General features: G+C 37.0%; 1 protein-coding gene across 6 annotated transcripts in view; it reads right to left on the reverse strand.

Annotated features, from left to right (window-relative positions):
- Window positions 1–9240: 9240 nt before the first annotated feature.
- The window catches only part of LOC114532247 (zinc transporter ZIP10-like), a 40511-nt gene continuing 34952 nt past the window's right edge, over window positions 9241–14799 (reverse strand). For all 6 annotated transcript variants that reach the window (XM_028553994.1, XM_028553919.1, XM_028554070.1 and 3 more), the window contains 7 exons: window positions 13875–14052; window positions 13136–13305; window positions 12864–13028; window positions 12344–12651; window positions 11348–11751; window positions 10963–11150; window positions 9241–10447 (listed from right to left, as the gene is read on the reverse strand). In XM_028553994.1, the coding sequence (XP_028409795.1) occupies window positions 10322–10447; window positions 10963–11150; window positions 11348–11751; window positions 12344–12651; window positions 12864–13028; window positions 13136–13305; window positions 13875–14052 (1539 nt within the window). In that variant the 3' untranslated portion in view covers window positions 9241–10321. The remainder of the gene's footprint in view (window positions 10448–10962; window positions 11151–11347; window positions 11752–12343; window positions 12652–12863; window positions 13029–13135; window positions 13306–13874; window positions 14053–14799) is intronic.

Here is a 14799-nt window from a genome sequence, read left to right on the forward strand (position 1 = left end):
TATTTAATTAGGTATTAAAGCAAAAGATCTCGTAGTCTAGTGGCGACGACAATGTTGTCCCAAGTGATAAGTAGATGGATCAAATCCTAGTATAGCTGTTTTTTTATTATGTCCTTCAAGAAAAGGACAAAATAAATGAAGTAACCATTGCTGCTCAGCAAAAGATCTCGTAGTCTAGTGGCGACGACAATGGTCTCCCAAGTGATAAGTAGATGGATCAAATCCTAGTATAGCTGTTTTTTATTATGTCCTTCAAGAAAAGGACAGAATAAATGAAGTAACCATTGCTACTCAGCAAAAGATCTCGTAGTCTAGTAGCGACGACAATGGTCTCCCAAGTGATAAGTAGATGGATCAAATCCTAGTATAGCTGTTTTTTATTATGTCCTTCAAGAAAAGGACAAAATAAATGAAGTAACCATTGCTGCTCAGCAAAAGATCTCGTAGTCTAATGGCGACGACAATGGTCTCCCAAGTGATAAGCAGATGGATCGAATCCTAGTATAGCTGTTTTTCATTATATCCTTCAAGAAAAGGATAAAGTAAATTAAATAACCACAGCCAATCAGCACAAGATTTCGTAGTCTAGTGGCGAAGACAATGGTCTGTCATGTGGTAAATAGATGGTTCGAATCCTTGTATAGCTGTTTTTCATTATATCCTTCAAGAAATGAATGAAGTAAATTAAATAACCACAGCCATTCAGCACAAAATCTCGCAGTCTAGTGGCGAAGACAATGGTCTGCCATGTGGTAAGTAGATGGGTCGAATCCTTGTATAGCGGTTTTTCATTATATCCTTCAAGAAAAGGATAAAGTAAATTAAATAATCATAGCCGTTTAGCACAAGATCTAGCAGTGTTGTGGTCAAGATGTCAGTCTCATGTGATGACAGTCAAAGGTTCAAATCTCGTTTTGGATGAAAATTTTCGTTATTAATAAAACGTGGTAAGGTTATGGTGAATAAATTGGTGTAGGCTTCCAACAATCACCAGTTAGCCTTGTGGTAAAGTCGTGGACTATCAAGCACAAGATCGTGGTATCAAGAACAGTATGGTACGTTCCTCATGGCAGCAGGAAAAGAAGAAAAAAAGGAAAGAAAAGAAAAAAACAATGGTAGGCATGTTGGAGGTTTGTATTCGGTTAATCTTTGCAAATCAAAGTTAATCTTTAGGGAAATCAGGGAATAGATAGGGTGAATGAGGGGTATATGAGTACAAAAAGACTTAGTAATTGGGCGGCGGCCTCGGCTCCCGGGGCAAGGGGGAGGGTATAGGTGAGAAAACAGTATATAAAATGTTTAAGTCTTTTTGTACTCATTTAAACCTCTTTACCCCTATTTATCCACCTATTTACTCCTATCTATCCCTACTTTTTCCTATCCTCACATATCCCTAACTATCCTCTAACGCAATTAAATGTTTGAAGAAAGCTTGCTTTGACAGTCAGGAAAGCCGGGGGAAAGAGAACCCCCTCAGTCTACTCCTCGCCCAAGGCGAGGGCATATTCGCCCTCTCGCTCTACTCCTCTCACACTCACAAATTCTCACTTTATATTATTACCTTGTTCTTTTTCGGTTTATCCAGGGCTTGAACCATCGACTGTATACTTGGCAGATCATCGTCGTCACCATTACACCACCAGTTCTTGTGGTGAAAGCCTACAGTTTTTATCTTACTCATTCCTTTTTGGAAGGATCTTTGATGAAATAGAAGAAAAAAAACATTCCCATCTGGGACTCGAACCTCCGCCTTTAAACTCGGAGAACACTGCCTTTACCAGTAGACCGCACGATCTTGCGATGAAAAGCTGTGCTTTTTTATATTACCGAATACCTTATAGGTAGGATCTCAAATGAAATAACAATTTAAAGGAGTTCTTTTTAATGTTCATGATTTATTTTCTCGTCTAAAACACACACACAATTGTATCTTATGCGTAGCTTGTAACCTCATAGTAGCCATTTGTGTTTCGCTAAAATATCACATACAAGGTATGAAGTGCCTTAAGGCACAAATGTTTCCATAAGTTAGTTGTTATATGCGGCCCAAGTGAAGCTAATAGTTACGGTGCGATTGTTTTGTATTTTTAATGAAGTAGATTCAAAGTGAAGTACAAGAATTAAGAAAAGCCGAATACTCATGTTACCGGCTGAGACTGGAAAGTTGATAGCTGTAAAAACCCGTCTGAATGTGAATTGGGATATGGAAAATTTATACGTGTGATGCATGGTTCGGGTAATGCGTGATCATTACGTTAATAATTGTGTTTATTTTCCGTCTTTGACCGTGCTGATATTTCTCAAACTCGTCTGATTTACTGATCCGGCCGTCTAAATGCGAATTTAAGACGAGTTTCTCTTCCAGACGAGTTTTCCGTCTTCAATAAGTTTCCCATCTTTAATGAGTTTCCCGTGTATATGATTTCGATTAATTAATTGAATAATTATGAGTCGTTGCCGTAATATTGTAGAGCTGCTGTTTGTTTGTTTGTTACCGTGGTTAACTGCGGAATTGCGTTTTAAAACTGAACTTCATTTTTCTTAGCGTATTTTATATTCGACAAACCTGCTAGACAAGCTAGTATTTCGACTCTTTATACAACAAAGTCTTGAGATAAATAGTTAATATCTGTTTAACTGGATATTTGCTTCAATTGAGATTTCAGATGTAATCTACGAGAGTACGAGGTGCTTGCTTGTTGCCTCATGATTATACGTGTTATACACATTGAAATACATTCTTAATTCTTGTACTTTTTTCTTTTAAACCTATTTTGAAATGCATTGTTAACTCCTGTACTTTACTTTTACCTCTCTTCATTAAAAATACAAAACAATCGCACCGTAACCATTAGCTTCACTTGCGCCGCATATAACTAACTTATGGAAAGATAGTGCTCTAATGCACAGGCATGCTTTAAGATTGTGTGCGTTTTAGACAAGAAAATCAATCATGAACATTAAAATGAACCTATTGAAATTGTTAGTTCATTTGAGATCCTACCAAAAATTAAGATATTAAAAGTAACATAAAAAAGTGTAGCCTTTCACCGCAGGTTGTGGTCTTCTGGTTAAAGCAGTGCTCTCCGAGTTTAGAGGCGGAAAATTCTTTGAAAAGGGTTAGGTCAAATAAAGAACAATAGGTTTTCGACAAATGACGCGGTGGTTTAGTGGTTAAGACCTTGGTCTTTACAATCCTGGGACAAACGGTTCAAGTCCTGGTAATGCAAAGAAAGTTAACCATACGAATTTCGGTATGATTTTGAAAGCTTAAAAAAGTTAGGAATTTCAGTCTTCAAAAGTGCTTGTAAAGTTGAAAGAAATTGGAAATAAAAAAATTGAGAAACCTTTGAACAATTTTCGCTTCATAAAAGTACGTGAAATTGATAAAAAAACGCAAGTCAAAAAAAGTTTAAAAACATGTGTCTCCTAAAAAGGCTGAAAATTAAAACATGTCCGACTAACAACTTTAAAAAAAGTTTAAGAATTTCCCGCCTTTAATGCTAATGTTTACTTACCTTAATAATTTTTTTTTCACGAAAATTTGACAGGGTGATTTTCTCGAGACTGAAAAAATTCACTTTTTTTCACTTTTTTGAAATTCTCTTAGATTTTTTTTTTGACGAAGAAGTATTTTGTCTTGGGCTACCTGTGTTGGTCCTGACACAGGTAGCCCAAGACCAACACAGGTAGCCCAAGACAAAATACTTCTTCGTCAAAAAAAATCTAAGAGAATTTCAAAAAAGTGAAAAAAAGTAAATTTTTTCAGTCTCGAGAAAATCACCCTGTCAAATTTTCGTGAAAAAAAAATTAAGGTAAGTAAACATTAGCATTAAAGGCGGGAAATTTTTAAACTTTTTTTAAAGTTGTTAGTCGGACATGTTTTAATTTTCAGCCTTTTTAGGAGACACATGTTTTTAAACTTTTTTTGACTTGCGTTTTTTTATCAATTTCACGTACTTTTATGAAGCGAAAATTGTTCAAAGGTTTCTCAATTTTTTTATTTCCAATTTCTTTCAACTTTACAAGCACTTTTGAAGACTGAAAGTCCTAACTTTTTTAAGCTTTCAAAATCATACCGAAATTCGTATGGTTAACTTTCTTTGCATTACCAGGACTTGAACCGTTTGTCCCAGGATTGTAAATACCAAGGTCTTAACCACTAAACCACCGCGTCATTTGTCGAAAACCTATTGTTCTTTATTTGACCTAACCCTTTTCAAAGAATTTTCCGCCTCTAAACTCGGAGAGCACTGCTTTAACCAGAAGACCACAACCTGCGGTGAAAGGCTACACTTTTTTATGTTACTTTTAATATCTTAATTTTTGGTAGGATCTCAAATGAACTAACAATTTCAATAGGTTCATTTTAATGTTCATGATTGATTTTCTTGTCTAAAACGCACACAATCTTAAAGCATGCCTGTGCATTAGAGCACTATCTTTCCATAAGTTAGTTATATGCGGCGCAAGTGAAGCTAATGGTTACGGTGCGATTGTTTTGTATTTTTAATGAAGAGAGGTAAAAGTAAAGTACAGGAGTTAACAATGCATTTCAAAATAGGTTTAAAAGAAAAAAGTACAAGAATTAAGAATGTATTTCAATGTGTATAACACGTATAATCATGAGGCAACAAGCAAGCACCTCGTACTCTCGTAGATTACATCTGAAATCTCAATTGAAGCAAATATCCAGTTAAACAGATATTAACTATTTATCTCAAGACTTTGTTGTATAAAGAGTCGAAATACTAGCTTGTCTAGCAGGTTTGTCGAATATAAAATACGCTAAGAAAAATGAAGTTCAGTTTTAAAACGCAATTCCGCAGTTAACCACGGTAACAAACAAACAAACAGCAGCTCTACAATATTACGGCAACGACTCATAATTATTCAATTAATTAATCGAAATCATATACACGGGAAACTCATTAAAGATGGGAAACTTATTGAAGACGGAAAACTCGTCTGGAAGAGAAACTCGTCTTAAATTCGCATTTAGACGGCCGGATCAGTAAATCAGACGAGTTTGAGAAATATCAGCACGGTCAAAGACGGAAAATAAACACAATTATTAACGTAATGATCACGCATTACCCGAACCATGCATCACACGTATAAATTTTCCATATCCCAATTCACATTCAGACGGGTTTTTACAGCTATCAACTTTCCAGTCTCAGCCGGTAACATGAGTATTCGGCTTTTCTTAATTCTTGTACTTCACTTTGAATCTACTTCATTAAAAATACAAAACAATCGCACCGTAACTATTAGCTTCACTTGGGCCGCATATAACAACTAACTTATGGAAACATTTGTGCCTTAAGGCACTTCATACCTTGTATGTGATTTTTAGCGAAACACAAATGGCTACTATGAGGTTACAAGCTACGCATAAGATACAATTGTGTGTGTGTTTTAGACGAGAAAATAAATCATGAACATTAAAAAGAACTCCTTTAAATTGTTATTTCATTTGAGATCCTACCTATAAGGTATTCGGTAATATAAAAAAGCACAGCTTTTCATCGCAAGATCGTGCGGTCTACTGGTAAAGGCAGTGTTCTCCGAGTTTAAAGGCGGAGGTTCGAGTCCCAGATGGGAATGTTTTTTTTCTTCTATTTCATCAAAGATCCTTCCAAAAAGGAATGAGTAAGATAAAAACTGTAGGCTTTCACCACAAGAACTGGTGGTGTAATGGTGACGACGATGATCTGCCAAGTATACAGTCGATGGTTCAAGCCCTGGATAAACCGAAAAAGAACAAGGTAATAATATAAAGTGAGAATTTGTGAGTGTGAGAGGAGTAGAGCGAGAGGGCGAATATGCCCTCGCCTTGGGCGAGGAGTAGACTGAGGGGGGTTCTCTTTCCCCCGGCTTTCCTGACTGTCAAAGCAAGCTTTCTTCAAACATTTAATTGCGTTAGAGGATAGTTAGGGATATGTGAGGATAGGAAAAAGTAGGGATAGATAGGAGTAAATAGGTGGATAAATAGGGGTAAAGAGGTTTAAATGAGTACAAAAAGACTTAAACATTTTATATACTGTTTTCTCACCTATACCCTCCCCCTTGCCCCGGGAGCCGAGGCCGCCGCCCAATTACTAAGTCTTTTTGTACTCATATACCCCTCATTCACCCTATCTATTCCCTGATTTCCCTAAAGATTAACTTTGATTTGCAAAGATTAACCGAATACAAACCTCCAACATGCCTACCATTGTTTTTTTCTTTTCTTTCCTTTTTTTCTTCTTTTCCTGCTGCCATGAGGAACGTACCATACTGTTCTTGATACCACGATCTTGTGCTTGATAGTCCACGACTTTACCACAAGGCTAACTGGTGATTGTTGGAAGCCTACACCAATTTATTCACCATAACCTTACCACGTTTTATTAATAACGAAAATTTTCATCCAAAACGAGATTTGAACCTTTGACTGTCATCACATGAGACTGACATCTTGACCACAACACTGCTAGATCTTGTGCTAAACGGCTATGATTATTTAATTTACTTTATCCTTTTCTTGAAGGATATAATGAAAAACCGCTATACAAGGATTCGACCCATCTACTTACCACATGGCAGACCATTGTCTTCGCCACTAGACTGCGAGATTTTGTGCTGAATGGCTGTGGTTATTTAATTTACTTTATCCTTTTCTTGAAGGATATAATGAAAAACAGCTATACAAGGATTCGATCCTTCCACTTTCCACATGGCAGACTATTGTCTTCGCCACTAGACTGCGAGACTTGTGCTAAACGACTATAATTAGGAAACTTACTTTATCCTTTTCTTGAAAGAGATAATGAAAAACAGCGATACAAGGATTCGAACCATCGACTTACCACTTGGAAGACCATTGTCTTTGCCATTAGACTACGATATCTTGTACGGAACGGCTATGGTTATGTAATTTGCTTTATTCTTTTCTTGAAGGACATGATAGGAAACAGCTACACTGGGATTAGATCCATCGACTTACCACTTGAGAGACCATTGCCTTCGCTCGCCACTAGACTACGATATGTTGTGCTGAACAACTATGGTTATTTAATTGACTTTATCCTTTTCTTGAAGGACATAATTAAAAACAGCTATATACTAGTAGGATTTGATCCATTGACTTACCACTTGGGAGACTATTGTCTTCGCCACTTCGCCAGTAGACTACGAAAACTACTTAGCCACTGAGCAGCTATCGTTTTTTCATTAACTTTATCCTGTCACGAGGTTCTGTCATGATGAAAACATTTCCTCCATGCAAGGCTCGAACCATTAAGTTGCGAAACCTTGTTGTTCTTGCTATAATTGACGGTGTTTTTATTTTACTTAAACCTTTCGAAGGGTCATTGTGAAACACATTTTTTAAAAAATTCAAACACAGCTTTTCAAGACGTGCGAGAAGACAAAACCTACAGCGCCAAGTTTAAAGTTGTAAGAACATGGCGCTCAAAGGACGCATGAAACACAACGCCTTCAACGGAAGTCTTAGTATATATGATATTTCTCAATGTGGTGATCATGGATTTATTACTCGTTCACTGCGACTGCGCGGATTTTCTTAATACGAAGTTTGGCTTTTTATCGTTTTGCAATAGCGTTTAAGTGTGTTTAATGAACGTAAAGTGTCCTTTTCCACTGCCTGCATTTACTACAAGCTAAAACAGGTTGATTTAATTAAGAAATAAAGTGAATAAAGAACAATTGAAATTTTATTGATTTTGTCGAATAGGGCACGTATGACCACGTGCACACATCATATGCGCAGATAATTAAATATAGTACACGCGTACATGCGCCTCGCATGTCTGGAAGAGATGTTGCGAGACTTTCGGAAAGCGTAATATAACTACAGTGAAACAACGATATTTTGATAATCCTGCAAAAAAGGTATATGTAATTAGTCTTGGAGATTATATAAACTCTTTATGTCACTATATACTCTGCCATAATGAACAATAAAGACAACGTTATCACAATTAAGATATATCCACAGAGTCCGACTGTCCTCAGTTTTAACCACTTGTTTGGTATGCGAAATTCTAGATTTTTACAAATAATAATAAACACATCTTTAGCAAAATTCACTTCATAAATCTTATTAAAAATTTTGGTTCATTTTCACTACAAATATTTTGTCTGCTCTTAAATTTCTGGGGCTGTTTTTCTAAAACTATTTAATTACATTTTGAATAGTTAAATCCTAATTAACTCAGAAATACACGGCTCTGATTGGTCAATTCTATCCTTAACTACAGTTAAAAGTTAATTAACTATATAATCTTTTATACAACTGATTCATATACAATTTTGTCCAAGCACCTCAAATTATTTTAGCCTCGTTTTTTGACTTTTCTGTTTTTTAATACTGTTGTCTTTAATTTTCTGTTTTGTTGCTTCGGCGAAAGAGTAACCATTTAAAAAAATAGACCAGCAGGTTCCGCGAAGTTCGGTATTCTCGCTGCGGTATAATCGACCATAGTCGAATGTACCAAAAAACGATATAATCGACCATGGTCGAATGTACCAAAAAACGATATAATCGACCATAGTCGAATGTACCAAAAAACGATATAATCGACCATGGTCGAATGTACCAAAAAACGATATACTTGACCACGGTCGAATGTCTTATTTTATCTTAACTTAGTGATATCATATGAAATTTGATGAAAGCCACTGTGCAAAGGAAAAAAAAACTATTTGCACGGCTAGACCGTGAAATGGAAATTTTATTTAATGCTACGTGATCAAAAACAACCAATTAAAAAAAATTTATTATTATGAAGCTGTTATATATAAACTGAAATATGGTATACTCGACCATGGTCGAAAATACCGGAATATGGTATACTCGACCATGGTCGAATGGTATGACCGAAGTATCTAGGTACCGAAGTATGGTTACGCGGTTACGCTAAATCCGCTACTGCATACACTGTTCACAAAGTGGGTCTGTGGTTTAAGCATTCTTTTCAAAAATTATTTGTTTCTCCCTTTTGTCATTGCTATCCCTCTATGAGGACAGTCCAATGGTATGTTCGACCCTGTGGAAAATCCCGGGCAATGCGATTATAATATTTAGGTATTTAATATGAACATGACAACCTTTTCGGCAACAACTGTATATTAGTATATAGTTCCAAACCCTGATGTGCCGCGCTAAAAAATGCCATACGCTATTATATAATGCCCTGAACTTTTTCATAATACAACTCTTATGGCTCGCAATTTCTCTGACATTGACCAGCAGATGTAATCTAATACTCTAAAATTCAATGGAAACATACAGAAATTTTTAAAGAAGTACGCAAAACAACAGAATCATGCGCACAGAATCATACGCTTCTCTTTGCTTCGATTTAACGTTATTAGTAGCTAAGAAGCTTTGAACATGACCTATTCAAAACAGTACAACACAGTTACAAATGAAAACCAGTGACCGTTTGCACGAAGGTTGGATGACGTTTCCAGAACCGTTGTAAAATGAAAAAAATGTCTAAAAAGGGATTAAAACCACAGATATTTACCCATGCAGTCACAATACAATAAAACTGAAGCTGAAAATACTTATGTACCAACTGTGCCCTACCAGCTTACGTGCAATTTTAGAGCGACGTAATCATCCGGTATAATTAACTTCGTACAACCGGCCCCAGGCTTTTTGTCCTCGACATTTTCATGTCCTGACACTGACACACAACTAATTATATACTGTATATATATAACATCACCAAATATTCCTATGAAAATGGACAGTAATGAGTGTCTATATTACATATACATACATTGCAATCGCTGCGAAAAAATTAAACTTCAAATCAATTCGCAAACAACTAGAAAAAAATGCAGACGGAACCAGTTTACGTCCTATTTTGACGTTATAGCGACTGCTCCAAACTATGTACATGACGCAACTTGTGCAATAATAGTTCGATTCATTTAAGTATAAAACTATAGCTACTCCATAATTACTGATGGTGTTTATCAGGAAAAATATATTTAAGTACATTAATTATTATTAACATTCCAAAATTCTCAGTCCGCGTATTCCATCGTACGTGACCGGAAACTCCCGAGTTTCCCAGATATTTTCTAGTATTCGCAGAATACCATCAGAAGACACTCAAACATTTCGGGTAAAAACCCGAAGCAATTGGCATCGAATAATTTGCTATAGTTTCTATTTTTCCAAAGTTTTCCTATCTCGCAAATTTAAGAGTTCGACGTTTTAATCCAAAAAGATTTTCCTCTATTAAATGATATTATGACAGGGATCACATCATAGTTTCTTGTGCTGTATGACGGCACCTCACTCCATTAACGATATAAGATACATGATGAGAACTCCGCATAGAATACCCAGATTTTGATAGAAGAATGTCCATAGGCCAGTTCTGAAGTCCTCCTCGGCTAGCTGAGTACACAGCTCCGGAAGCTATAAATATCAAACGTGAAGAAAAATATCAGTATCAAATAACGTGACGAAAAACTGCTCTTATCCTTTTGTTCTAAGTCCTTGTTTTCGTTTTTTTCGCACACTTTCATATTGCATGAGCAAAGAAGTTGTTTAAACTATTGAAGAAATACCAGTTGGTATATTGCTATAGCTGAATACAGTATTAAAACTTTTGAGACACTCAAAGTACTCTCCTAAATTCATGCCATGCACCCACATGGTTATAACCTAGCTGTTCAAGTTTGACACCCTAATTCGTGCACCACGTTTATCATGATTACGCTTATAAAACTACAGGGTTGCTATAAAATATCGAGACATAAATTAATATCATGCGTGCATTTCAAAATAGTTGACGTTGCTTGATATGCATGCAATTGACAGCCATTAAACTGCTATTGAAATAAAGTACATAATTCGTCTTATACCATTGTTGTATTTTACTGCATTATATATATTGCGTGGTATTTTACAAATGATTTTATTCAACCCACCATGTCCACAAGAGATATATAAAGGAACATTCCAGCGGTGAGAGCAAGCACCCAGACTATAGAAGATTCATTACTGCCAATAAGTATTCCAATAACCATGCCTAAGAATGCGATAACAGCAGAGACCATGTTGTACGTAATGGCTTGCTTGACAGTCATACCGGCTTTAACCAAAACGGCAAAATCGCCTAAAAAAAGGAATAGCAACCCTTACATTACATTTGCTGTGAGCTCAACCAAGGCAAAATGACTAGGACGTACTGCATTTTAGATAACGTATGCAAATATACGGTCTCTGGGGCTGACTTCGTGGCAAAAGTCATTGATGAATAGTATGCATGAAAGAAGTTTTGCAAATACTAGTAATGCACGAGCAGTTCCTTACCTAACTCGTGTGGCAATTCATGGCAAAATACAGCAACAGCTGTTGACAGTCCGCTTGTGAACGAAGCAGAAAAGGCAGCTCCTACGGCCAAACCGTCAGCCAAATTATGAAAACCGTCGCCAACGATCACCATCCACGCTAACGAAGCAATCTTGGTTGAACTGTCGATTTCCTTTGGATGCGAGTGACTGTGTCCATGTCCAGCGGTATGGTTTTCAGTGTGGTTTTGATTATTGTGATTGTTGTTATGGTTACTTTGGTTTTCTTGGCTCTCGGAGTCGGTTTTACTGTTGGTAGAACCTTCGGAACTTCCACGTTTGTTCTCGCGAGATTCGGCAATCTGTGGAAGCAAATCTTCCCTCGAATCCTCTTCGCGGAGTGTCTCAATTTTTCTTCCGGCGTAACTGAAAAAGTACATTGTTGACCAAATTAATTTAATGGCATGAGAAACATGGCGTCCTCAAGTTCTTCGGCACATACACCTCAAAGTTATTTTCCTCGTTACCATCCAATAGCGCTAAATTCAACTCTTATATGATACAACTTAAAGCGAAATGATTTCCCCGACATTCATGCACAGGCTGTGGAAAGGTCTTCCGGACGTGGTAACCTGGTGCAGCGCACTAAAGCTGTGTACATACTTAAAATTCAGTATAGCACGCGTGTCCGATGATTAAGGAGATGGCTTTCGTGTCTGCGATGCCATGCACGAACGACTTTTATCGTTCATGCCGCGTACAGCAAAAGTGCCACGTGCATTTTCAACCACCTGTACATTAGAGCTATCTCTTTTATAAATAAGTACGGAACCTGACATTTGCTAAGAACATAGCTATCTCTTGTGCGCCAGGCTTTTAAGACCTGCCATGGGTAGGTAAAGAAAATTTAATTTTAACAAAGGGATTCTGTTCATAGTACCTCGACTAAAAAGAAGAGACAATGGCGTATAAATCGTGCATGGACAGGAATACTAGTAAGTGAATTTTGCAGTCTTACCTCTCACGGTTGCTTCTATAATGTTCTTTCGGAACACCTGGTTGTTGTGGACCATCCTCGGGAAATGACTGTAGCTCGCCATTATCATCAATCGCGGCCATATACGCCATCCATAAACTATCGCGCACCTGTCTGCTACTACGTCTGTTTCCGCTGGTTACTTCCATAATGAACTTGTTTATAGAATGTCTTGTCGGTTCCGCACTTTCTGGGTCTTCCGGTACGGCTTCAACGGCCGTTGCTAATTGCGTTGATTCGTTGCCGGCGGCTATTTGTTGGAGTTGCTGTTTGCCAGCGCCGTAGAGTATCTGCAGGTAAGAATAGGTTAATTTTTAAAAACATTTGTGAAATCTGAAGTTGTCTCATCTTTGAGTGTCCAGTATACTATACACAAGTACAGCGATTGTTAAGTCTATATACATTGGTATCTGGACAGAATAGCACAGTCAGATATGGTGAGGATGTATAAAAGACCTATACATATGACCTATATACTGGTTTAGAAAAAGTGAATACTCACACGTGCGTCAGGCTTTTTTCTGCTTGCCAGTTTTAACTTCATACAACATTCAACAATGAAGAAGACATATATGCCAATAAAGATAATGAAAGCACGAAATAGAGCCTGTTCGTCTTCTTTCGCAGCCTCTTCGTCGTGATCGTGTTCGGAGTGAGGAACAAGACTCTGAATAGAGCAAAATATTGACACGATTAGCGCTCATTACATCAGCCAGCGCCGACACAGAGGTCTATTACTAGCGTTAGTATTCAGGGCACGTTACACACACTTACATGAGGTATAAGATGTAGAAGGGCGTCGCCAGCCAAACACCCAATGGCAAGAGCAACCAAGAAGGACATAATTTTGTTGTAGAATGATTTGCCCAACAGAGGTATGACCGCGATAACAAGCAATGAGCTCAAACTGATTATTGTGATAGCAACTGTTGCATAACCCCATACTATAAAATACAATAAGTAATAAAATTTCAAAATACTTTCGAGTAGTGCTAGAATCCTACGTTAGAATCCTTTAAGATATCAAAAAATCAAATCAATTGACTACAATGGTGTTGTGATTCAAAAGGAATGCGAACCTCTCGTAATTTAAGATTTAAAATATGTGACTTAACTTCATATGTGAATGATTTTCAGTAAATTGTTGTGTTGTTCGTGTTTTTAAGGGTATCGAGGTTGGATTTTTTTAAAGAGAAGTGATACTCTTAGAATCTCTCACCACCGAAGATCGTTGCGTGTCATTCGTATCTGATAAATCTAATCTTGTCATGGTTTAAAAACATCTACTTGATTATCACATGAATCAGTTTGTTAATTTAATGTACGTTATCAGGCACGTTATCTCATTAACTTAAACCTCTTGCACGTGTGGTTTTTTCGTAACTTTTTTTTTAAGAAATTACGTAAACGAGTTTGCTTTTGTACGGAACAATGGAGACTCTTTAAACTCGATAAACATTTTGAAAAATAAACTTTTGACTAATTTCGAACAATATGTAAAACATAGTCTCACCTTCACCCTGGGATAACTTATGATGCTCGGCCTCCTCAGCTTCTTCAGGAGAATACTTATTGATTTCTTCGACAAATAACGCGTACAAAGCTGGGCAGAGCTTGCTAAATACATCTTTACTTATGCTACTTGTTTCGTTGTAATTATTGTCCTTCAAAACATTGTAGACTCCCACGCACTAAAAGGATGGACAAATGCACTTAAGATGCATATAAAACAAAAAACTGCATATTTCACGAGAAAATGCCCTCAATCCATTCAGCCGGTTAAAGTGCTTAGTTATGAAAAGAAACCTGCTAAGGTTTTCCAGTTTCCCCATAACGCTTTTCATTTTGGCGACATAGAAGTTCGGCAATAAAATTCAAATGCAAAATTCAGGGATAGGGAGGCCGACCTGGAGTATCAAATTTTTCATTGAGTGCAGGTTCGATCAATTTCCATTCAGGGATCTGGGAGTGGGGAATTCCCTAATAAACATATGAGCAAAGTTACAAATGTACGAAATATTTCCCCTTTTCAATGATTCATAAAAACAGGTTCTTCAGCGCTAGCACCGTTGGAACGTAGTAGGACTTAATTATCCATAATATGACCCACAACGTCTAGGAGGAAATGACGTGGCGGTAGTGGGATATCGTATTTCACATCAAGTCACCGTATTTATTCTAAAGAATAGACTGCTTTCGATGAGCTGTCTCAAAAATACTGTGTAAGACAAGGGATTTTTGTTAGGAAGATTGAAGTTTGTGTCGATAAACAGAACATTACTAGACACATCTAGGGTTGCGCATGCCATTAAGGTAGGCTCCAATTATTACACTATACCAGATTGCTATTGGCGCGGATGTAGTTTGCAGGTGATTAAAAAGCTGTGAGGATTTTCAATACCACAGATTGAAAAAATGAACTAAATATATGTCATAAA

This window comes from Dendronephthya gigantea, unplaced genomic scaffold (genome assembly GCF_004324835.1).
Source record: "Dendronephthya gigantea isolate DGI-Jeju-01 unplaced genomic scaffold, DenGig_1.0 000000F, whole genome shotgun sequence".
NCBI classification, from domain to species: domain Eukaryota; kingdom Metazoa; phylum Cnidaria; class Anthozoa; order Malacalcyonacea; family Nephtheidae; genus Dendronephthya; species Dendronephthya gigantea.